Source organism: Malaclemys terrapin, chromosome 3, assembly GCF_027887155.1.
Source record: "Malaclemys terrapin pileata isolate rMalTer1 chromosome 3, rMalTer1.hap1, whole genome shotgun sequence".
Lineage (NCBI taxonomy): Eukaryota > Metazoa > Chordata > Testudines > Emydidae > Malaclemys > Malaclemys terrapin.
The window spans coordinates 63,631,549-63,655,493 of record NC_071507.1 but is presented as its reverse complement, the minus strand read 5'-3'; the positions used below and the strand labels follow the sequence as shown (position 1 = coordinate 63,655,493).

The 23,945-nt window shown below is 50.0% G+C and overlaps 2 protein-coding genes across 2 annotated transcripts; one reads left to right on the top strand and one right to left on the bottom strand.

Moving 5' to 3' along the window:
- Positions 1-8,403: 8,403 nt before the first annotated feature.
- Positions 8,404-16,219, bottom strand: YIPF3 (Yip1 domain family member 3). Its single transcript, XM_054022254.1, has 9 exons — positions 15,856-16,219; positions 15,397-15,594; positions 14,949-15,055; positions 13,956-14,001; positions 13,008-13,100; positions 11,698-11,829; positions 11,023-11,136; positions 10,323-10,446; positions 8,404-8,861 (listed from the first exon to the last, which is right to left on the bottom strand). Exons 1-9 carry the CDS (start codon positions 15,949-15,951, stop codon positions 8,740-8,742), a joined length of 1,032 nt encoding a protein of 343 aa, XP_053878229.1. The 5' UTR covers positions 15,952-16,219; the 3' UTR covers positions 8,404-8,739.
- A 181-nt stretch (positions 16,220-16,400) lies between these two features.
- On the top strand, positions 16,401-22,853 carry POLR1C (RNA polymerase I and III subunit C). Its single transcript, XM_054022253.1, has 9 exons — positions 16,401-16,508; positions 16,668-16,739; positions 16,944-17,051; positions 17,874-18,006; positions 18,183-18,302; positions 18,605-18,757; positions 19,246-19,395; positions 19,965-20,081; positions 21,135-22,853. The coding sequence occupies exons 1-9, from the start codon at positions 16,440-16,442 to the stop codon at positions 21,251-21,253; spliced, it is 1,041 nt and encodes a 346-aa protein (XP_053878228.1). The 5' UTR covers positions 16,401-16,439; the 3' UTR covers positions 21,254-22,853.
- The last annotated feature ends 1,092 nt before the right edge of the window (positions 22,854-23,945 follow it).

Here is a 23,945-nt window from a genome sequence, read left to right as displayed (position 1 = left end):
TGAAGGCTGCTATCAAATCCCCCCTCACTCTTCTCTTCTGTAGACTAAATAAGCCCAGTTCCCTGAGCCTCTCCTCGTAAGTCATGTGCCCCAGCCCCCTAATCATTTTCGTTGCCCTCCACTGGACTCTCTCCAATTTGTCCACATCCTTTCCGTAGTCGGGGGCCCAAAACTGTCTGCAGTACTCTAAATGTGGCCTCACCAATGTTGAATAGAGGGGAATAATCACTTCCCTCGATCTGCTGGCAATGCTCCTACTAATGCAGCCCAATATGCCATTAGCCGTCTTGACAACAAGGGCACACTTCTGACTCATATCCAGCTTCTCGTCCACTGTAATCCCCAGGTCCTTTTCTGCAAAACTGCTGCTTAGCCAGTCGGTCGCCAGCCTGTAGCGGTGCATGGGATTCTTCCGTCCTAAATGCAGGACTCTGCACTTGTCCTTGTTGAACCTCATCAGATTTCTTTTAGCCCAATCCTCCAATTTTTCTAGGTCACTCTGGACCCTATCTCTACCCTCCAGCATATCTACCTGTCCCCCCAGCTTAATGTCATCTGCAAACTTGCTGAGGGTGCAATCCATCCCATCATACAGATCATTAATAAAGATGTTGAACAAAACCGGCCCCAGGACCGACTCCTGGGGCAGTCCACTTGATACCAGCTGCTAACTAGACATCGAGCCGTTGATCACTACCCATTGAGCCTGACGATCTCAAAGGCTAACGGGGATAATCTAGGGTATCATGGGACTAACAGAGCCTTGGCTGAGGCAGGGAAATGACAGGGGATTGTAGATCCCAGGAGAGTTACTCTGAAAGAAGAGGAGGAGAGGCAGGGTCTGGGGAAGGAGTCTGGATAACAGCTGGACACATGGTAGCAATGAAGGGAGTCAGGCAGTTTGCCTACCCCACTAACCCTGTGCCTTTCTTCATCCAGTGGAGAGAGTGAATGAAAGCTGATCAGGGAATGATCTGTCAGAGCAGAGAGGCCTGAGACCTAGGGATTTCTTTGATAAACACTGGAGTGTGTGCTCAGCAACATGGTTCCTGCCCCCAGGGCGCATCATCTGAGTTAGACAGGCCAGGCTCTGCTCACATCCTTTGCTCAGTGCAGAAAGGCAGAGAAGGGGGTTAGGACACATCCCAGCTTTGCTTACCTCAGCAACACTCACTGCGCAGGACTTTTCTGGCCCACTCCCATTAAATGAACGAACTAAGTGTGAGCAATGCAGGTGAAGGGGGCCTGACCCCCTTCCATTCACAATGTTCCCCAGGTGCAGATGAGAGGGAGCTGGGAAAGCACCATGCTGAGGTCCCTAAAAGATTTCTATAGCTGGTGGGAAATAGGAAGCAGAGAGACTATGGCTAGATTTCAGCTCAGTATAAATTGCAAAAGAAGCTAGTGGAGTGATGTGAAGATTAGGTTAAACTGCATACGTAGACAGCTTTCTGCAAAGAGCTAATCCGCTAAGGAAAAGGATTGGGTGCTGTATATAGAAACCCCCAAGCAAAATCCCATCTTGTGAGTAATTAAAGAAGCAAAACCAAGCCCCTGAGCATCAGGCACAGGTGGGGAAGGAGAGAGGAGATGGAAAGTGAGGGAGAAACAGGATCCTGACAAGCATGTTAAGTACCCATTCAACTTTTCTCTTTGGAAGGGAGAAGGGGTCACTTGAGCCAGGGTTTGCATTTCATGAGGTCGCACAAGGCAGCATGTAGAAACCAAAGGGGAGCAGCAGAAAAAGGCAGATAAGGATCTGGGCTCAGGTGACAAGTCCAAGGCCTTGGTGGCAGCACCTAATTTTCTCTGGAGGTGTCAACATCCTGTCTGAATAATCCTTAGCTGTCTTCTAGCACTTTCCAGCCACCACTTTATAGAGGCGGGTGAATATCTGTCTCCCCATTTCACAGAAGATGGGATGGAGATGGAGGCGGTTGATGGGGGGCTAGGTTTTCAAAAGGCTCAAAAACCCAAGCAAGAAGACTCTGTGAAGTAAAGTGGGTGTGGAGAAGTAACTGCATGGGCCCTGGAGCAGGAGAGGCCATTGTGGTGCCAACACTGGCTCCCTGCATCCAGGGATGACAGAACAAGGAGAACAGGGAGTTGCAGAATCTCTTACGTGCTCAGATTAGGTGTCTGAGTGGGAATAAGGCCCTTTGCTGTGTGGTTTGTGAGTAAAATGGCTGTGTGTCAGAGCAGCCCAGACTGATACACAGTAGCTCCAGCGAGAATAGTCAGATAGCGCAGTGCCTCTGGCCAGTGCAGGTTGAAAGGGAGAAGATGTTGCATTCTCCCTCATGATTACCTCCAGGCACCAATTACCCATGTCCCACTAAAAGGGCTATTATTAGAGAGTGGCTCTGGGAAGAGAGCCCCTGGGACATGTCCAACTTCCATTAACTGTAGCAGCCCTGCAGCATCACTTGGAGTGAGTGCTAAACCACTTCTAAGGTCCTGGTGCTGGGATCTGCTTCTCCATATAGTGAGGAACACTTTGAGAGAACAGAGGCTGTTAGTTCCAAGCATGATTCCTCTCCTCACCACTCTGTGTGTTTGGGGCATGGGCTGTGAAAACAGCCGGTGCATTGGGCAAGAAGGCCTGGTGGCTAATCCGTTCCTAATCCTGGCCCCAGACCAGATTTAGTGAGCCATAGGGAAGGGGCTTATGTACGCTGCAGACTGTATGTATTGTTCTTTCTTATGCAAAAGCACTGGCTGACCTCCATATGGTTCAGCAGAATATAAAACCCTACTGGGCAGAAAATACCACTGTACACTCACACTAGTGCTCGTAGAATACAAACTGGGACTGGGAAAAGGAATGAAACAAGCTGCACTGCTGCTCTTAGCAGTATGGGCAGCAGCGGATGGGGGGGCAGACCTTATGCCAGTTTCTAGTCCCAGACTCAGATGTAGCACTCCCCAGAGAGCCCTGCACACTGATGTGTGCTGGGCTTTCAGTGATCATGAGGCATGGGCTGGGACCCAGGCAGTGGGCCTAAGCTGAAGGAACCATTTCTAGGTGTGGAACGGAGACACGGTTCTTCATCTCTGTGTTGGGAGCCCCGCAGACCCAAGAAATGCAGTGAGAATCTAGTGTCTGTAGGCCAGCTGGCAGATGGGAATGAATTTTGGGCCCTGCTGAGCTGGGCTGGAATCAGCCCAGTGGCCTAGAGCCCAGTGGCCTAGAGCTGTCTCTCTCTCCTTCCCCATCTCTATATCAGTCCTGCTGCATCTGCTCCATTTGGTGTTGGAAGAACCAGCATTCAGGGAAGAATAGGAACAGACTCATTCTAGATTAGGAGAGCAGAAGGTGACTAGCTGGAACCTAGGCCCTAGCACTCAAGCCATTAGAAAAAAGGACAGTGGACCAAAGTAAGCCACCCAGAGTAGCCAACTCTAGACACTGCCGCCAAAGTGATCCTGATTGGGTCATTCTGGATGATCATAAACCCAAATAAGATGCCCTGAGAAGGGAAGCCAGACAGGCTATTTTGGGACTGAACTTACATTGCAGGGTGTGCGCGTTGTGAGAATGTGCCTGTATCCCTGGATAGGAGCCTGTGATGAATTTGGGAACCTATGTACAACTTAGGAATTCTGGTTGATATTATGAAGTTCTTACTATGAAAACTGCTGGATCATGAATGCCCCTCTGTCTGTGCATGCGTGGATTCCATCTTTGTTGGTAAGGCTGTGTCACATCTTCCAAAGACTGGGCACAAAAGAGAGTTGTCAACCTTAATGACTGTACTCGGATCACACAATAGTTTTGCTAAAGAGGGTGTCTGGGGGTTGGGAAATTAGTTTGAGCACATCGGTCTGCAGGGAGAGGGTTTGGAGAGTGGAAAGTTACAAAGCGGCACAAAGAGACAGGTGACTAAGCAGCAGAGCTGAGCAAAAATTGTTTGTTAAATAATTTGCCAAAAAGTGCCAGTTTCGTCATCGTGAAATGTGAGTTCAGCAAATAATTTCAACCAAAACAAAACAACAACAAAAAAAAATCAGAATGTTTCAGAAATATCAAAATGTTTAATTTTGACCCAACTCAAAGTTCTGCATTTCAATAAAGGCAAGGGCGGCTAGAGTCACAGAATAGCCTGGTGGGAGGAGGGAAAAGTCTCCCTTATAAGCTGGTCATTAGGGCCCTCACCTGGGTTGGGGGAGATCCTGGTTCAATTTTGCTGTCTGCCTGCTGTAGAGAAGGGGTTTGAACTGAGTTCTCCCACATTACAGGAGCGGTCCCTAGCCATCAGGCTGAGGGATAGTCTGATACGGTGTTTTCTCTGTCTCTCCTTGTCATAGTTGGGACTAGCCCCTTAACAGGGAGTGGACTCAGTCCACCTGTGGCCAGTTAAGTACCTCCTAATAAGGTTAATAGTGGACACCTCTACCCTATATACAGTCAGGTAGTTCTCAAGAAGAAGGGAAGGAAACAGGAAGTACCAGCAAGAGGTCCTCAAGGAAGATGACAGGCTGGCACCCTGGGCTGGGGAAGACAGGTAATCCTGAGCTCAGGAAAGGAACCTGTGGCCAGAGAGAGCCCTGGGAAGTATCACGTGATAAAGGGAGACTGGATGTGTGGTTTATTGATTTTTCTGAGGACTGTACACAAGGGTGTCTTAGGGAGAGGCATTTGAAGAGGATCTGTGATTTGTTGATTTGGCTTGGGAGTGTACTTAAAACAGGCTCTAGAAGAGGAGCTCTGCCTGGTAGAAGTCCCAAAGGGAATGTTACTTTGGCTGGACTGTTGGGAGTTTAATGGAAAAATTTCCAAAGTCCAATATGGGAATAGGAAGGTTACATGTGTGCCAATAAACAAGCCAAACAAGGGCGTAACAACAGTCAGAGACTTACGCAGTTCCTGCTCAGGGAGAAGGGGTGGACATGAGGCAGACCTGGGGCACAGGCACACCCAGCTACAACATGACTGCCTCCGATATTCCTGCTGAAGCTATTTCATTTTTGTTCGGAAACACTGGGACAGGGTCTCACCAGTCCTAGGTGAGTGCTGTAACCACCACACTGTAGAGCAATTCCCACACTGTCCCAGGCCTATTGTCTAATCATTGTTGTTCATGGTGGCAATGTAGAGTTAGGTGCTTGAATACTCTACCTGAGGCTAGGGGAGACCCTATGAAATATGGGTTCCCTCCTACAGAAAACAACCTAGCACAGCCTTCAGGGTGTAGTAAGTGAAGGCAACATGGTAAAGGCCTAATGAAGGCCCAGTATGAAGCCTGAACCAAACTAAAGTAATGGTCAAGGCTTTGCTAGCATAGAAAGCAAAGGTAAGCTGTGAGCAAAAGGCAGGCCCTGCTCACAGAAGTTGGCAAGGAAAGGGCTGATGTTGCAGAAATACATATTCATTTAGCATAGTTATAGTATAAACATGGTACCAAGACATACCATACGGGAACATTCCACAGATAACATGGAACAGACTGACCCATCCCAATGACAGGGGCAAAAGGGTAAAATGATGGATAGAGATGTTTTGATCGAACCAACAGGTACAAGGTGCGAGGCGGCCCCTTACTGCATAGAGGGGTTGTACCTTGCTACGTAGAGGGGTTGCACCTCAATACGTCAGGAGTGATGTGTAACTTGTTTGTACTTGTGTATAAGAATGTGTCCCTGGGGTGGTGTCTTTGTCCGGCCGAGGGGGCAGTGGAAAGTCCCGCCACTGAGCTGAGTCCATTGCCGAGCGGCACTTTCTAGCAGTATGCCCGGTAGACTAAGTAATCTACGGGGAACTGAAATTGTGTCAGGGTCGCAATAAACCTGGCCGAGGTGCCTTTGTACCTTACTAGACTCTGTGGTTATTGGGGATTCTCGTCGGGTTTGCTGTGTCAGCTATCTGCGCAGAGCTGGGGCAGCACACAGAGGGAACACAAGCACGCAACCGAGTGATATCAACAGGAGAAAGCAGAAGCACCACACCGGTAGCCTCTCACAACACAAGGGAGAGGGGGGAGCTGAGAGCCAAGAACCAGATACAGGTTGGAATAGCTTGGAGACTGCTCTCATTTGCACTAGCTGGCTATGGCTGCCAGAAGACTAGCCAGTAGCTAGGGCTAGTTTGAGCTGCTCATCTGCATCCTGCCATAGCCCCTGCAGCAAAAGGCCTATGAGCTGAATACATCTGCTATAATGCACTGTGGAGACTTCTTCCCCCTCCCCCCAACATGGGGGAATCTCCTGCAGGGGACTCAGGTAACACCAGGGGAGCAGAAAACATCTCTAAGTGGTCCAAATGGAGTGGGGAAGGACCGAGAATCTGCTTAAAAGCACTTTTGAGAAATAGTATTTGAGCCTCAGACTAAGAGGTTGGACAGCTGCGGGCAAACATGCAGTGTGCTGGGGAGCAGGAAGCCCCTCCACTACATCAGACATGAAAACCAATGTCCACAGCTAGGAGACAGGGAGAGTAAGTGATTTGTACTTACTGCCAAGAATCCTAGAAATGCAGGACTGGAAAGGACCTCAGTATGTCATTTAATCCAGTCCCCTGCACAGAGGCAGGACTTAGTATTATCTAGACCAGTGTTTCCCAAACATGGGATGCCACTTGTGTAGGGAAAGCCCTGGCGGACCGGGCCAGTTTGTTTACCTGCCGCCTCTGCAGGTCCAGCCGATCGTGACTCCCACTGGCCGCGGTTTGCTGTTCCAGGCCAATGGGAGCTACTGGAAGCGGTAGCCAGTAGGTCCCTTGGGAAGCCACGGAGGCCGAAGCCCCCATTGGCCTGGATCAGTGAACCGTGGCCAGTGGGAGCCGCAATCGGCCAGACCTGCAGACGGGGCAGGTAAACACACTGGCCCAGCCCGCCAGGGGCTTTCCCTAAACAAGCGGCACCCCAAGTTTGGGAAACACTGATCTAGACCATCCCTGACAGGTGTTTGTCCAACCTGTTCTTTAAAATTTCCAGTGACAGGGATTCCACAACCTCTGTAGGTAATTTGTTCCACTACTTAACTACCCGTGCAGTAGGAAGTTTTTCCTAAAGTCTAACCTAAATCTTCCTTGCTGCAATCTTAAGCCCATTGCTTATCTTCTCAGGGGTTAAAGAGAAGATCACTTTCCTTTATAACCACTCTTTCCATACTTGAAGGCTTATGTCATCCCCCCCCCCCCCCCTCAGTCCACTACAGACTAAACAAACCCAGTTTTTTTTTTTTTTTTTTCAATCTTTTCTCATAAATCATTATCAAGACCTTCAATCACTTTTGTTGCTCCCCTCTGGACTTTCTCCAGTTTGTCCACATCTTTCCCAAAGTGTAATACCCAGAACTGGATGCAAGGCCTCAACTGGAGTATTATCAGTGCTGAGTGGAAGAACTACTTTTCATGTCTTGCTTAAACATTCCTGGTTTTTAAAAACAAACAAAAAAAACACACGGGGATTTTTTTTTTTTTTTTTGTGCAACAGTATTACTTTGATTCATTTAATTTGATTTCCTATAATGCCCATATCCTTTTCTGCAGTACTCCTTCCTAGGCTGTTCTTTCCCATTTTGTATTTGTGCAACTGATTAGTCCTTCCTAACTGTAGTACTCTGCATCTGTCCCTAATTCAGATTATTTCTCCTGTTTGTCAAGATCACTTTGAATGCTGATCCTATCCTAAACTACTTGCAACCCCTCCCAGCTTGGTATCATCAGAAAACTTTATAAGTGTACTCTCTATGCCATTATCCAAATCATTTATGAAGATATTGAATAGAACCAGATGCAGGACAGATCCCTGCAGGACCCCACTTGAGATGCCCCACCAGCTTGATTGTGAGCCACTGATCACTGTGTGTGGTTTTCCAGCCAGTTGTGCACCATCCTATAATAGGTTCATCTAGGAGGTAAATAAGCACCTCTGCCAACAGCTATGAGCAGGCTCAAGTAGTGCAGTCGCTGGTGGGATGGGTGGGGGAAGCCCTGTCCCATAGAACAAAGCAGGGAGAGGTGACAGAAGAGCAACAGAGGGATCATGAAGGTGGAGGGTCGGCATTCCATGGCCAAGAGTGAAACAGCTTAGTCAGTCTGGCTCTGACAAATAGCAACAAGAGGGGAAGTAGGGTGAGATAAGCCTGCACCTACTAGAAATGGAGAGGAATTGTTTGTGGGGCATGCTAAGGAGGAAGGGGATTCAGTTAAGCAGTGCAACATTCCAGCTGATTCTCAGGGCACCTTTGCTAATGTTGAAGGGTCTTTTGAGTTATTGAATAGTTGCTCAAGGGAAGCCCCCTCACAGGACACTTAAAAATACACTGGATAAAGGCCTAGGGAACAGACTGCAATGCATAATCCTGTTTGGCACTGGGAGGGGAGAGGGAAAGATTAGATGGGACCCAACAAAACTCTTACTTCTCTCCCTTGCCTGAGCAGGTTCTAACATAAGACATCACTCAGCACCAACATCCATTTAATTCCTCCCTCTTCAGGAGGGGAGCAGAGCACATAGGCTGAGAGTTACAAGAGCAAGCAGAAGGGTTGGGGCAGGGACAACAGAGCTACAAAATCCCAGCTAAGTGTGCAGGAGACTGAGGACAGCTCTGACCAGCACAGATGCAGGCTGGGAAGAGCTGAGTTCCTTAGACACAAAGGGGAGCCCTGCACTCTGCTCCCCAAAAAGGTGCAGAGAAACCCAAGTCCTGCTCTTTTATCCTTTCCCAGGTAACAGCAGGTGGTTATGACCTAATGGCTCCAGAAGAGGTGAGGGCAGCAAGTCAGAGTCCATGAGGCTACAGGGTCAGCGCGATGGCTTTGGCTGTTATGTTCAGTACAGCAGAGGCAACAATGGGGATGTCTCTGGCAACTCTCTGAAAGGGGGGGATGTTGGGTCCTTCTAATGTGTCCAGGATACCTGTGGGGGAGGGTAAAAAGTGAGAGTTAGACACTAAGGGAGAGTGTTTCTATTCCACTCTGGCCAGGGCACATGCGCAGAGGCGTTGCACATATATGCTGTAGGCCGGTGTCGCAGGACAGGCAGCCTTTAGGTTCATACAAACAGTAACACTTCCAGAACAAACCCTGGGGGCACATGGCCAAACAGCTGCACCGAGCAGAGCCTGTCACCTCTGCAGTAGGGCAGGGGGCTGTGTGTCTCTGAAGAGTGGAATACAGAGTCCCTCACCCTCAGGCTGTCAGCCCTAATCCTCTCTGGGGAACCACTGCAGTGTCACATGCTCCCCTGAGATACTTCTAGACACTCTCAGCTAGAGGGAGCCCTCTCTCCATTTGACTTTAGCACCCATCCAGTTGTCCCTCAGGACAGTCCCACAGATCTTGTGTTGCTTTTCATCCTTAGCTATACATACAGAATTTACAGCAGGAGCTGCAGCTGGCAAGGGGTGTGTGGCATCTGTATTTCTCTGCAGTACAAATATGGACCTGGGGTGGCAGGGAACACAAGTACAGACTGAGGCCCTATGCCCCAGGCCTTTTCTGTAACCCCTTTAAAGCAAGTGATTGCTAGGGGAATCCTTTGGAAGATGTTCTTCCCAGCAGATGAGTCTCACACTGTGGGCTTGGAGCCCTTGCTCTGGCAGAGAGACTGAATCCATGACAGGGCAGTGCTGAGTTCCAAAAAATGTTAAGCCATTCTATAAATATCAAGGGTGGGGCCACATCTGCAATACTGTATGTAGTTCTGGTCACCCCATCTCAAACAGGATATTAAAAAGGGTTTAGCGAAGGGTGACAAGAATGATTAGGGCCCTGGAAAAACTCTCATTTGAAGAGACTGGCATTGTTTATAGTTGGAGAGGAGATTATATATATTGAATGGCCTAAACAAGGGAAATCACAAGCATCTGTTCTCCCCGTCTCATAACACAAGAACAAGGGATGTTAATCAAATTCAAAGTGGATAAAAATACTTTTTCATACAATGCATAACTAGACTGTGGAACTGCCTGCCACAGACAGTAAGCGAGACTAAGAATTTAGCAAGATTCAGAAAGGGACTGGACATTTATATGGATGACAAGAATATCCAGAGTTAACACTTATGCTAACACTTTGGAAGGGCTATTAATTCTTGTGCTTCAAGGCTTATGCCAGTCTCTAGCTATTAGAATGAGACCTAACATAGGCAGCAGATTATCCCACATTAGACCCTCCTCTGAAGCATCTGGTACTGGCCACTGGCAGAGACAGGGTTCTAGAGTAGATGGATCTCCCGTCTGTTCACATATGGCAATTCCCTGTGTTATCTGACCCAGAACTGGGCTACAGCTTGGGAAGAACAGAAAGCAGACCCCCAGGATACCCAGTCAATAACCCCAAGCCTAAACAGGTGTTGCCTTCCTGCCCCTTCTCTTACCTTCCACCACCTTGTGATAGGCAAAGTGCAGATAGAGGAGGAAAAGCATGTGCAGAGCAGCCAGGGTTCCACACAGGATGAGCCGCTGGGTATGTCCTACTGTGCGTGACACCAGCACAGCAACCTAGGAAGGGGACACAGGTTAGACAGACAAGGCCCTTGCCTCTGACTTCAGAACGTTGAGCAGGAGATGCACATGGGAGATAGGCCAAGCTGCAAGAGCTTGCTGATCCCTCACCCCCTCTTCAGGCCAATCCCTGTTGCAATCAGGCCTCCAATATCCCTAAACAGAGCTCTTGGGTCGAGTCAGAGGAAATTGGTAAGAGTTAGAAGGTAACAAGTTCAGTGAGCAATAACCTCCTGTCAGTGCTAATGGACACCAGGAACTCTTTGGGGGAATGGGCATGGACCTCCAGGACTCCCCATCATGCTGCCTGCTACAAGGGAGAGTCAGGCTGCTTCCCATGACATCCCACTCAGTTGTGATGGGAATTACTGCCAGTCCTGCAGCGCAGAAAGCATATCACGCTGCTCTCTCCTCCAGTTCACCAGCAGTGGGGCTCCCAATAGCCAGTGAGATGCATATGTTAGCCACTAGCGTCAGGGGAGGGAGAAGTGACATCAGGTATGTATCTCTGCAAAAATTACAGCTCTCAAGCCTGCTTAGCAGAGAGTCTCTGCTGGGCTGCCCATCCCTTACCATTCGTAGTGTGGAGAGGCCACCGATCACCAGCCAGAAGATATAGAAGAGGGAGTGGAAGTGGATGTTATAGGTAACAAAGAGGGTGATGCAGTGTCCAAAGAGACCATAACCCTGAAAGGAACAGAAAATGTGTGGTAAGAGTGGCAGCCCCGCATGGAGGCACATGAGGTGCACTGGACATGAACAGAAGCAGCTTCTCTGGGCTTACCAAAGCTTCACTAAGTGCACATACACCAGAGAGGTGCGGCAGCCAACTAGCACACAACCAGCTGGAGATATGGCTTCCTGCCTGAGAATGCCAGAGCCTGCTGAGGACTTAGATACCACAGGGCCTGGCTGTGGCAGATGAAGGAAACTAACTTATGTCTAGAGGCAAATGGGAATCTTCCAGTTTCATAGCTGGGCACTGAAATCAGGGAAAGAAACAAGCTGTCAGTCTGGAGCAGCTGCCCCTTCCCCTTGTCCCAGGAGAGGGGTCCCAAGCAGGGAAAACCGCTTGAGACTCAAAATAAATTCCTGCCTTACCCCAAGGGATTGTTCATATGTACACAGAACAGCCACAAATAGAGACCATCAGTTTACCATGATGCAAGGGCTACATTCCCCTCCTCCATCCCCTGTTGGAACTCTGTGCAGCTATCCTGCACCCTGAGAACCCGGCTCTGAACATACCAGCAGTGACAGCATCTGTACCATGGTGATCTGGGCATTGCACAGGTATGCCAGGAAATAGATGAAGGAGGAGACGCCCAGCCAGTAACCGAAGCAAGTGCCAATTGCTGTGCCCATCAGCGTGCCTTCTCTCTGCAGAGAGAGCAAGAAGGTGAAAGGATGGCAGAAAAGACATCACACACAGAACAGTTACCAACCAACCAATACCGACCCTTGGCAGATTTCCCCTTGCCTTTGGTGGATGTTTACCTAATGCCTGACTAGCAGCATCCGGGGGGCATGGACCAGTGATGCAGTGCTAAACTGTATAGTGCAGCAGGCCAGCAGAAGTGATCTCAAGTTGGTAACTCAGCCTCCAAAATCTGTTGTGTGTGACATCACCATAAGAAAGCCCCCATATCCAACACCTAATCTTTTACCAATACATTTTATTTAACTGAAAAGTTGCATAACAGCAATTGAGACTTCAGCCCTTAGTAATAAATACATGTATCGTATCAACATAAAACATACATAACTCAGTTTACAGTTTGGTGAATAAAAGCTAAGTAGCAAGGCACATCCAAAGCACACATATGCTTAGTCAAAAAGCCCACTGGCAGCACACATAAGATACAGTTTTTACCACATTAATCATCTCTACAAATGTCAAATGAGGGCAACGCTCACTGGTATTCTCCAGCTACGTTTATTGGGCTGCTCCATAAACCCAATTGAACTGGCTGATCAGTTAATGGCAATGGTTTCCCCCCAGCCCCAACTTAGCCTGACAGCCCCCACACACATCCCAGCAGCCCTGACCATACATGCGACTCCCAGCAGTGCCCAACACCTCAACCCCACTGGCCACAGCCCCCACTCACCTCAATATCCTGGCCCCCCAACCCCACCACTCCCAATCTCACAACATCCCCACTCACAACTCACCCCGGGACCTTTCTGGCCACTCACTGGGAACCTCCAGCACAGCACTCCGCTCCGTCCCAAGCTAGGGTGGCTCCTCTCACTCCTGACCATCCTGTCCTGGATTTCAGGTGCCGGAGCACTGCTCTTGACTGCTCCAGCAGAACTATACCCCTGCACTGGTCCATCCACTGCAGTAGGCGCTTTCCCACTGCCCAGATTCCCAGACAGCAGCGAATTGGGTTCTTCTGACCCTGCCAGCCCCAGAGCAATAGGCCCTACCGCACACCAAGGTCCCTTTCACCAACGCATTTCTAAGTCACTCTCAAAACAGAAGCACCCCCTGTAACCAACAGCAGCTCAAAGCCTGGTGCAAACCCTGTCTTGAAACTGAAATGTTCCCTTACAATGATGGTGTCTGATGTCTTCATCCCATGCAACAGGATGGCCACCAATGTGAAGACCAGCATGAGGGGGCCGTAGAGCTCACCTGCAATCTTCTACAAAGGGAGACAGAGAAAGGAGGGGTTTGGTTAGTGCTGCAGGAAGCCAGACCACCTCCAAGCTGTATGGGAAGTGCCCTAGACCTAGCTCATACTCTGGTCACTTACTGACCTGGGCAATTACAGCATAGGATGGTGATAGGAACCAAAGAGAACCAATCACATGAGTAAGGGTTAAGGAGGAAGCTGAACTGAGATACTGACTGAGGAGTCAGATCAGGAGCTAGGGTCACGCTTTTCCCCCTGCATGGGGGTCGGGGGATGTGGTTTAATGGAAATTAACCAGGAAATTTTGTTGAGGCACCATACAAGAACTTCTACCACACAACTCATACACAAACAATCACCCTTGCACATGCATGGAAAAGTGCTTTAACTAATTCATCCATATAGCCCTTTTTGGGGGGCGGGGGGGTGGAAAGGGAGGCAAAACACAAGGCCACAAAAGGAGTCTGTCAGAGCCCAGCGTTCCCTGCTCTCAGGCCATTGTCAGCTCCAATACAATTAGTGACAGAGTTAGCAAGAGCTGTCTGTAGCACTGTGTCAGCAGCACTTTGCTGACAGGCTTATTGCTTAGCAAACTGACAGCTTGGGAGAGCATCGGAGTTGGGGGTGGAGGCGAGTAGGTGTTGTGCGACTGAGCCAGCTCCGAGAGAGGCATCAAGGGTAGCACTGCCTTAAGAGGGCCGTCCTTATGGTCTCCTTGCTGCCAGTCACAACTGCTGAAACCCCCTCAGGCAAAGGTGTGCAGACTACTGATGGGCATCTCCTGAACATCTGATTAAGCGCTCCAATGCCTCAGAAGCCCATTCACTCAGGATACAGAGCCTTGTGCATCACAGGGGAACTCACCTGGGGAAAATTAATCATCTTCATGGGGATCATGGACTCCAGCAATCTGCACCGCACAAAAGCACAGGAAGATGTCAAGAGCGAGGAAGACAATGAAAAAGTTAACAAGAAACCTGGGAAGTGAGAGATGCTGTATTACATTCCCTGATCTCCTGAGCCAGCGTAACCCCATGTCCTGGGGTCAGATTGGAACCAGTGCTCTAGTGATGTAAGGCTCCATCTCCCTTTCCCTCTGACCCCCAACAGAGCCAGCCAATCCCACTAGCAACCGGAGACCAGACTAGAACCAGTGCCCTTGAGGGGAGAGGATCTGTATTGCAATCCTAGCCCCCTGTGCACAAGCAGATTTCTTAAAAAACTCCTGCCTAGTGTCCTGAGGGCAGGATGGCACCATGGGAAAGTGGGGACCGGAGAGAGACTATCATAGAGGAGACAGCCAAAGCTTTGCCCCTGTGAAAACAACAGTTGTGTAGGACAGATGGAGGTTTAGTGGGGCTCTGCGCTTTCCCCACACAGGATGTGAGATTAGCAACAATGAAAGGCTAAAGGAGCTGCTGGGCTCAGCTCCACAGACCCTGTGTCTTACACTCAGAATGGCACCAATAGGCTACAAATGAAACAACATCCAGCTCACTTAGGGGATGTATTGATGTAACTCTTTAGGGATAAAGAGAGGTAAGTAATTAGAGTATCCCGGAGCACTTTCCCCCAAAAGCTATCTCCATAGAAAGCCCATAAGCAGAAGTGGACTAATTAGGAGCTATCCAGGCCTTCATTATACAAGAGATAGGGTGGAAGATGCTCCTCACTTTATGGCATGGCTCTTCTGCCTTGTTCAAGTGGCACCTCTACTATGTGTCCCTGCTCCATTATCACGGGGCAGCCCTTCTAAAGCACCTGGTGTATGGGCCACAGCAGTGCATGCAGCTGCTCAAAAGCAGGTGAGAGGCCTGCATGACCCGAGTCATTTGCCCCTCTGCCCAGTTTGCTCACCTGTTCCGAACTTGGATGGGCTCCACATCAAAGTAGGGTCTGAGAATATCAATGTTGGCATAGAGACTGAAGGCCTTCGAGGCTTGTCTCTTACCTGCCTGCCACATCTGGGGAGAGAAATGGGCAACTGTAGAAGACTGAACACTCCTTCTGCAATGCTGCTCTGAGCAGATTCCCCTGGAACCAAAGCACCAGGTGGCTAAATAACCCGAAGGAAACAGAAACATCTTCAGAGAGATCAGCATCCCACCCAAAGCCTGGGAGGAAGTAGGATAAAGGACATCAAAGCCAGAATGGGACTCAGGTTGGAGCACTGGAAAACCCTCCAGGAGATGGGAAACAGAATCCAGGAGAGCACAGGGTCAGTTGGGAAACGGCTACCTGGACCTGAGATGGGACCTGGAGTCCATCATAGCCAGCGCCGCATCCCTTGCAGCTTCCTGCTCACCTGGTCAGCTACTTGTCGGCCCAGCTGGCCCTTAAAACCTTTCATGCCCAGAAACTCTCCATCCTCCTCGTCTGCCGCAGCAGCTTCAGCATCCACGTCCTCCTCCTTCATGCGTTGGTGCATCTCGCCCATGTCCTCGAAGCTGGAGCCAGACGTGTCGTCCATGTTCTCCATGTCGATCACGGCGGAGCCTCCTCCCTGCGCCCAGGGCAGACGGACAGTGAGTCGGGCTCAGAGCCGAGGAGACCCCGTCCCAGCGCTACGGCCCCGCAGGTCCCGTGCTGGTGCCTTCGCCCGAGGAGCAGCGCAGGCGCTGGGCAAGGGGGACCCCGCAGGGGCCCGGCCCCGAGGGGTGACAGCTGCAGGGCTGCCCAGGCCGGCCGGTCCCCCAGGCCGCCTCCCCCCGCCAGCCCTGGGCTCCCCACAGCGGCTGCCCCAGGCCGGCGCCGCGGCCCGTACCTGCATATTGTCCTCGAAGCCGCCCCACTCCGCGCCGGGCCCGTTCCTAGCGCCGCCGCCTGCCCCCGCCGCCGCGCCCCCGGGCCCCGACATCATCCCCCTCGGCTGGGGGGACAGGGGCCCCCGGCCGCTCCGCGCCTCGCTGTAGGGGCTCGGGGAAGCCTAGCCTGGACCCGGACGTGACGGACCCGGACGTCAGCCGCTCCAGCAACTCTGGCCGAGGACGTGGACGCTCCTTTGCTCTCGCGACATTTCGTAATAGCGGCCTGGCCACGACGCCATCTTGGTTGAGGCAGAAAAAGCGAGCGTGAAGGGGCGCCTGGGGGAAGGGTCCGGGCTGGGCCCTGCCATCCAGACAGCGCGTACCCAGCCCAGCTGCTAACGCCTACAAGCACGCAGTAGTAGCAGTGTCTGTTCCCTATGACAGAGCCACACCCAATATGGTGAAGACCAAGTCGGCGCACTACGTCAGCGCCGTCAAAGGGGAAGAAAAGCCTGAGCCCGTATCACGTGACTGAGAGGCGGGGACGTGCAGTGAAAAGCGTTCCTGTTACTGTGTCACGTGCCAGGGGTGCGAACGAAACATGGCGGCGCGCGGCAGCGTGGAGGAGATGCGGAGCCGCGTGATACTTGGGGAGTTCGGGGTCCGCAACGTGAGTGAGTTGGGTCGGGGGGAGCCTCGCTCCCGGGCAGTGGGCGGGGTCTAACGGCGGGCGAGTGGGCCACGCTCTGGGTGAGCGGCGTTGGGGGGCACGAGAGGTCCCGGTAGTGGTATCGGCCCCGCCCAGCACCTGCTCTCTGCTCCGCTCCAGGTTCACACCACGGACTTTCCCGGCAACTACCCCGGGTACGACGACGCTTGGGACCAGGCCAAGTTCGAGAAGGTGAGAAGCCGCTGGGGGCCCTGAGCGGGGTGAATTGGGGTCTCCCGTGGCTGGTCTCTGCCGCCCATGGCAGGTGACCCGGGGCCTGGCTATGCAGTGCCTGGTTAAGGGACAGGCCCTAGGCTGCCTGGTCACCTGGCAGCAGCTGGCGAGGCTGAGCCCCCCCGCCCCCCAGTGACTCTGCACCCTGCGTCTACCCTGCAGAATTTCCGGGTGGACGTGATCCACATGGATGAGAACACGCTGGAGTTCGACATGGTGGGGATCGACGCAGCCATTGCCAATGCCTTCCGGCGTATCCTGCTCGCTGAGGTACCCAGCAGGGGCTTCTGGACCTTCATACCAGGGCTATTTGAGCCACTGCCAGCCCCATCAAATCCTGTCATATCTGTTTCTCACTGCTAGTCCTGGTTAATGTTGAGCTGCTTTGGGATGGACAAAAATTTATCCCAACCTTCTTGTTCTTTGCCCAGAAGCTACATGGTGTTGACTGGTAAAGAAGTCTCAAGGGAGGCTGGCCAGGGTGCTAGCTCCTAGGACTGTCAGGAAGTGAGACCTAGCTCTTGGGAAAGGCAAGATTGTGACTCAGGTATAGAGAAGACAGAAGCCCCAAACTCAGTGGGGTGGAGAATAGGCTCGAAGTGCAGTGAGGCTATTCCATGGACTGCCAAGCTCACAATGTATAGGCTCTGCTCCTGAGAGAGGCAAATAGTCCTTCTGTAAGATAGTAGAGTTTAGGGGGTCGTATAAGAGACCATCAGCAGAAGCTGATGCATTTTCTGGGATAAGTGTAGTCCAGCTGCTAGTAGCTGTTAAACAGCCCCCCCAAGATCCTATGCACAGATCTGTCCCCCAAGCACAGGGCCAAGTTCTACAACTGCTCATATGGGGTAATGCAAATCCTATTAAAATCAATGGTAACACTCAAGTGAGTAGAAGAGAGAAGATACAGGATCCTCATCTAGATCCCTCCTTTGGTAATGGTGTCTGTGAAGAGCAAGAGTTAATCAGACTCCAAAGAGGGTGGGGGTGGAGCAAGAAAACTTCTGGCTGGGTATTAGGGAATGGTGGTTAGCAAATAGCACGTGGCTGGGGTACTGCCTGCCTGATTTGCTCTGTCTCCTTCTCCCTCAGGTGCCGACGATGGCTGTAGAGAAGGTCTTTGTGTACAACAACACGTCCATCGTGCAGGATGAGATCCTGGCCCATCGCTTGGGCCTCATCCCCATCCGAGCAGACCCACGCCTCTTTGAATATAAGAACCAAGGTGAGAGTCTGTGCAGGGGAATAGTCTGTGCAGGGGAATCCTATGATAAATGGAAATATTGGAGGCTGCTCCGAAGTGAAACCAGTGCCAGATGGATTGAGTAAATCTGCAGCCCCGGGAGGGAGTGGGGAGATAGTCCAGGCAGGACTCATTCAGCTTTCCCCATCCCTTTGTAGGTGATGAGGAAGGCACAGAAATTGACACGCTGCAGTTCCAGCTGAAGATCAAATGCAGCCGGAACCCTCACTCAGCCAAGGAGTCATCTGACCCTAATGAGCTCTACATTAATCACAAAGGTAAAACTATTCTGCTCTGGAAGTAAATTCTCCCCTTCCCCAAGTGGATAGGGGACTACTTTGACCTTAATGAGCTCTACCTCTACCAGAAAGAGAACTCCTCTCTTCCCATCCCTGTTCCCTCCCCCTGGCATGAAGAAAACTGATCCCTTCCCTCTATGAAACTTCCTTTTTGCAAGGTCCAATCCTCAGTTGTATTTTCCTTGCCCTGCTGGGATCAGCAACCTCTTGTATAAGTGTTACCTCCTCTCCCTTGGTGCTAAGACAGCTTGGTCTGATACCTGTGGTACATCTCTCCACAGTGTACAGCAAACACATCACGTGGGTGCCCCTGGGAAATCAAGCAGACCTGTTCCCAGATGCAAATTTGCAGCCTGTTCATGATGACATCCTTATTGCCCAGTTGCGGCCTGGCCAGGAAATTGATGTGCTCATGCACTGTGTCAAAGGCATAGGTGAGTCAAGGGTGCTCAGTGGGGCAGCGAGATGGAAAGCATCGGTCTTTCAGGTGGGGTATGATGTGTGTAGTGGGCATGGGGTCATAGGAATTTTTCCCTGATCTGTGGGGTCTTGAGTGTGGCTTGGCTCAGTGTTAAATGGCAGGAATTAAGGAGCACTTCCAAGCTTAACCTTGTGTAATGGGGATTAGTGGGCACTCTGAATGGAGGTGGGTGCTGCTTATCCTTACTTGAAGCCCAAGGCAGTCCTAGGGTGACCCCCACATCATCCAGCAACTATACTGGGCTTTCATCCTGGCTGCACAAAGCAGCAGTACAGCATCAGACTGGATTGTGATGTCTTGTTACTTCTTCACAATGGTACAGTCAGGGCCTGCCTGGGGTAAATTGGGCTGGGAAGAGCCATGGTAATGGCAGCCCTGGGGGATCTTACCCTCTCTGAGTTGCTGTAACATGCTCCTGACTTCTTATCTCTTTTCCCTCAGGTAAAGACCATGCCAAGTTTTCTCCAGTGGCCACAGCTAGTTACCGGCTGCTGCCTGACATCACTCTGCTGCAGCCCATCGAGGGGGAGGCAGCTGAGACGCTGAAGAAGTGCTTCTCCCCGGGAGTTATTGAGATTCAGAACATCAAAGGTACCTTCCACCTCCACCCCAGGGTCTCTGCATTTGCAGAGATGAGCCTGAGTACAGGCTAGAGCCAGGCATTGTACAAACAGAGCCTATTCCCCTAATGGCCCTCAATCCTGAATCTCTATTCTGGGTTTGGGCTCTACAAATGGATGGGTTTGTCATGTGTAAAAATGTGATGAGGTTGAGGCCTCCCTGTTCTCTCCCAGGGCAGGATATGCCTGTCCACTTAGCTCTTTTATTGGTCTTTATAGCTGCAGGTACTGCTCAGTTGTCCATGAGGCTTTGTTGTCACTGTGGGCTGTGAGTTTGCCATTCCCAGCAGTCTTGAGGCCTCAGGTGGACCTGCGCCTAATGTTGGACAGGATGCACATTATCTTTTTGAGCTGGAACTGCCTTTTCGGGCTTATGCCTTGCTGAAGTTTGTGTTGGAAGTAAGGAAGGTTTTTGTGTAGGACTTCAGTGCCTTTTCCTGGTGGGGAGAATTGCATGTTTTGGGTGCAGTGCTGGCAGAAAGGAGATCGCTGGTCCACTAGTATGGAGAGGGGGTGTGTATTTGTCCATATCTCCTGCAGGGAAGAAGGTGGCAAGAGTGGCCAATGCTCGGATGGACACGTTTAGCCGAGAGATCTTTCGTCATGATGATCTGAAAAACCTTGTGCGCCTGGCACGAGTGCGAGATCACTACATCTGTAAGTAATCAGTCTCTTCTGCTGGATACTTCAGTCCATTCCTTAGCTTCTCACCCTGCAGAAACTTGTCGTCACGCTATTTTAAGCCTCTTCATCGTCTGCAGAAGATCAACCCTTTCATACATTCATGTTACAGTGGGTGCCCCGTGGGGGCTTCGCTTTGGGGCAGGAGGCATCCACATTTCCTTCTCCCTGTACTAAGCAAACCCTGCAGTGTCTGAACTGTTGCCCACAATGGATTAACTTGTCACTGTATGCAGGTTACTGTCTGCTTGTAGTCACGGGTAGGCAGAGTGGCGGGGAGCGTGGAATGGACCTTAAGAAGTGATCAAGTCCAGCCCTTTGCACTGAGGCAGGACTAAGGAAAGCTAGACCATCCCTGACAGTGTTTGTTCATCCTATTCTTAATTTCCAATTATGAGGATTCCACAGCCTCCCTTGGAAGCTTATTCCAGAGCTTAACTACACTTATTAGGAAAAACTTTCTAACTATATCTAACCTAAATCTCTTGCTGCAAATTAAGCCCATTACTTCTTGTCCTACCTTCAGTGGATGTGGAGAACTGATCCTTGTTTTTTATAACAGCACTTAACATCTCTGAGGACTGTTGTCAGGTCCCCCCTCAGTCTTCTTTTCTCAAGACTAAACAAGACCAGACTCCGTACTCCAACCGAGGCGTCACCAAAGCAGAGTAGAGCAGGACAGTTATCTCCTCTCTTAGGCTATTCCTGTTAGTCTGGGGTGTATTATTAGCCCTGCTCACAAGTTGTGAATTTGTGATCCACTTTAACCCCTCATCCTTTTTAGTGGTATTATCACCTATCCAGTTATTCCCCATTTTGTAGTTGTGCATTTGATTTTTTTCTTCCTAAGGGTAATACTTTGGAGGACAGGATTGAAATTCAAGCACTTATCTTGATTAAAGCCCCTCCCCTGGTGTCATCTGCAAATTTTGTAAATATACTCTCCACTCCATTATCTAAGTCATTAATGAACACGGAGGATTTGATGTTGGGTAGTAGCTGGGCTGACCCTTGTCTCTGTTTCCCCAGTCTCAGTGGAGTCTACAGGTGTCCTGCCTCCAGATGTGCTGGTGAGTGAAGCCATCAAAGTGCTGATAGGGAAATGTCGACGGTTCCTGGATGAGTTGGACTCCAACCACATGGAGTGAGCAGTTCAGGACACCATGTTTGAGAAGCAGAGACTGATTCTATGGGCCCGGGCTCTTTATCTACAGGGATTATTTCCAGCCCATAAGCCTATGTAAACAGGAGGGGTACCTTCTGTTACCAAGCAATGGGACCATCCATCACCTGTTCTCCATACAGTATGTAAGCAAGCAGGTGGCCACACTAGAAATAAAGGTGTGCTGTTAACAGTTTCAGAACTGATAGCACTTCCAGCTGTGTACATGCACTAGCAGGAGCCTAGGAAAGTCTTATGGCTCTTGTTTTCTAATGGGTTTCAGCAGCTGCAGAGGATGGCCAGTAAGGCACAGCAGGGGCTTGTACTGGCCATGGGGCCTTACTGAAGGCCCCAGATCTTCTAAATGAAGCCCTGCTAAGGAGAAGAGCCAACTTCAAGCAAAGGCAGATTGTGTGGAATTGTTAATAAAGTAGAGGCTGTTTTAATTGTCAGACTTCATTACATAAATTTAGCCTGGGGGTGGCTTGATTTTCTAGGTAGGAAAGTGGAAAGAGGCACCACTCACTTCATTAACAATAAAAATGCTAGGTTTCAGAGTAGCAGCCGTTAGTCTGTATCCGCAAAAAGAACAGGAGTACTTGTGATTTAGTCTCTAAGGTGCCACAAGTACTCCTGTTCTTTTTAATAAAAATGCTAGTGCTTTGAAAGCTGGGCTATAGTGGTGAGAGGCTAAAATGCCACTTGCCTTTTTTCCCTCCAGGGTAAGCAATTGCTGTATTTGCTACAGTGGTTATTTGATCACTAAAGGGAAGAGAGATGCTAAGACCAGAGTTCATCACAACTAATGAAACTCATATGAGGGAAAGTATACTCAAGTAAGGATCACAGTGGACTAGGTGTGCGGCCCTGGTTCTGAGCTTGTTCACTATACACAAGCAGCTTGCTTCTTAGTTGCAACTAAGTTGTTCTTTATTTATGGTCTTCAGTAGGTGACCAAAAATAAAGGAATATCAGTCTCCCACCATCAAAAATAAGGCTGCCCAATTTTTCCCATGTAGGGAAAAAAAAACTTTAGGTGGTATTTCAGAAGTCAGTAACTTACTGTTTCTAAAGTTATCACAGTAGGAGCTTAATACAGGGCATCTGATGATGGCTGGAGCCCTGTACTTCCATTTTTTAAAAAGGCTCTAGCCCTCTTCCTTGCAGAGATGGACTCCAAACTGTAACCCAGTTGTTTAGCAAAATAATTATCTGTGGAACAAAGTTTTCTATCAATAGTGAAGTCAATCAGGCCAGCAGTTTGCATACCAAAAGTGACCCTTTAGCTATTGAAGGGAACAAGGGTGGGAGAGATGGCTCCCCTCTCCCTTTGTTCTCCAGTCCCTGGTTGAGAGTGTTAAAGTGAGGAAAATCCTAGGCAAAGTATAAAAGCTGGAAGAAAGAGTGGGTCCATGTATGTAATTTAAGCATTTTACTAAACCTTAAAAGTTAGGGAGCATCTCACAAAACAAGGCACTGACTCAATCATCACACCCTTCATTCTGCCCCTCAGAGTAAATGAACTGACATCTAAACTGTATAATCCCACAGCTGCACATGTTAATAAAACTAGTACAAAAGCCAAATGTTTGCAAGACTCATTCCTGCATCTGTTTTCATATCTCTAAGTTTGTGCATAACTAAGCAGGCATGTTACATATCACTTAAACGGATGGGAACAGCCCACTTTATATTTTCCAGTTTTAATGATTAACAGTCAATACAGGCTATAGTTTTTTTTTTAATTATGCAGTTAAAAAGAGGAAATTCCTGTGTAACTAAGTAACACCAGTGGCAGATATCATTGTGCCCCCTCCCTATTCATGGTTTTATTTTCACTTCAACAGATTTTTAAGGTGCAAAGGAACCACTATGATCATATAAGCTGACCTCATGCAGGTCACAGGCTAGACCAGTAATTTTCAAACCTTTTTCTTGGGGACTCAGTTGAAGAAAATTGTTGATGCTTGTGACCCAACAGAGCTGGGGGATGAGGGGTTTGGGAGGGGCTGGAAATGAGGGGTTCAGTGTGTGGGAGAGGTCTGGGGGTGTAGGGCCTCAGGGCTGGGGAATGGACTTACCTCCGGTGGCTCCCAGTCAGCAGCGCAGCCGGGGTGCAGAGGCAGGCTTCCTGCCTGTTCTGGCACCACAGACTGCGCTGTGCATGAAGGGGCCAGCAGCAGGTCTGGCTCCTAGGTGGAGGCATGCAAGTGGCTCCCTGCGGCTCTCGCCCACAGGCACCAGCTCCCATTGGCTGGGAGTGCAGAGCTGGTGCTCAGGGTGGGGGCAGCACACAGCCCCATGGCCCTGCTGCTGGCCGCTTCTGGGGTACAGCAGTGTTGGAGCAGGTAGGCACTAGCCTGCCTTAGCTGGGCAGCACCGCCAACGGGACTTTTAACATCCCGGTTGGCGGTGCTGACCAGAGCGACCCAGTACTAGGTTGCAACCCAAACTTTGAAAAATGCTGGGCTAGACCACCTCACCCAATGGAAATTAGCTTCCATAGCTCAGAATCAGGAGTCACTTCCAAAAGACAAATGAACCATCCCAGGCAATACTTTGTTTCATGATGGTGATACATTCTTGTATGTCACCGGAGGCAGAGTTAGGTTGGAGTGGTTACATGAATAAGAGGCAGTATTTTGTTTAGATGCAACTTTAGTTTCTCTTTTCCTGGC

Bases quoted from the DNA above. Each gene is read 5' to 3' on its own strand.
- YIPF3 (XM_054022254.1), bottom strand. From the start codon at position 15,951: ATGATGTCGGGGCCCGGGGGCGCGGCGGCGGGGGCAGGCGGCGGCGCT. The intron at 15,595-15,855 runs GTACGGGCCGCG...CCCTGGGCGCAG, and splicing joins GCTTCGAGGACAATATGCAG to GGAGGAGGCTCCGCCGTGAT. The intron at 15,056-15,396 runs GTGAGCAGGAAG...TTCTCTCCCCAG, and splicing joins GCCGACAAGTAGCTGACCAG to ATGTGGCAGGCAGGTAAGAG.
- POLR1C (XM_054022253.1), top strand. From the start codon at position 16,440: ATGGCGGCGCGCGGCAGCGTGGAGGAGATGCGGAGCCGCGTGATACTT. The intron at 16,740-16,943 runs GTGAGAAGCCGC...TCTACCCTGCAG, and splicing joins ACCAGGCCAAGTTCGAGAAG to AATTTCCGGGTGGACGTGAT. The intron at 18,303-18,604 runs GTAAAACTATTC...ATCTCTCCACAG, and splicing joins GCTCTACATTAATCACAAAG to TGTACAGCAAACACATCACG.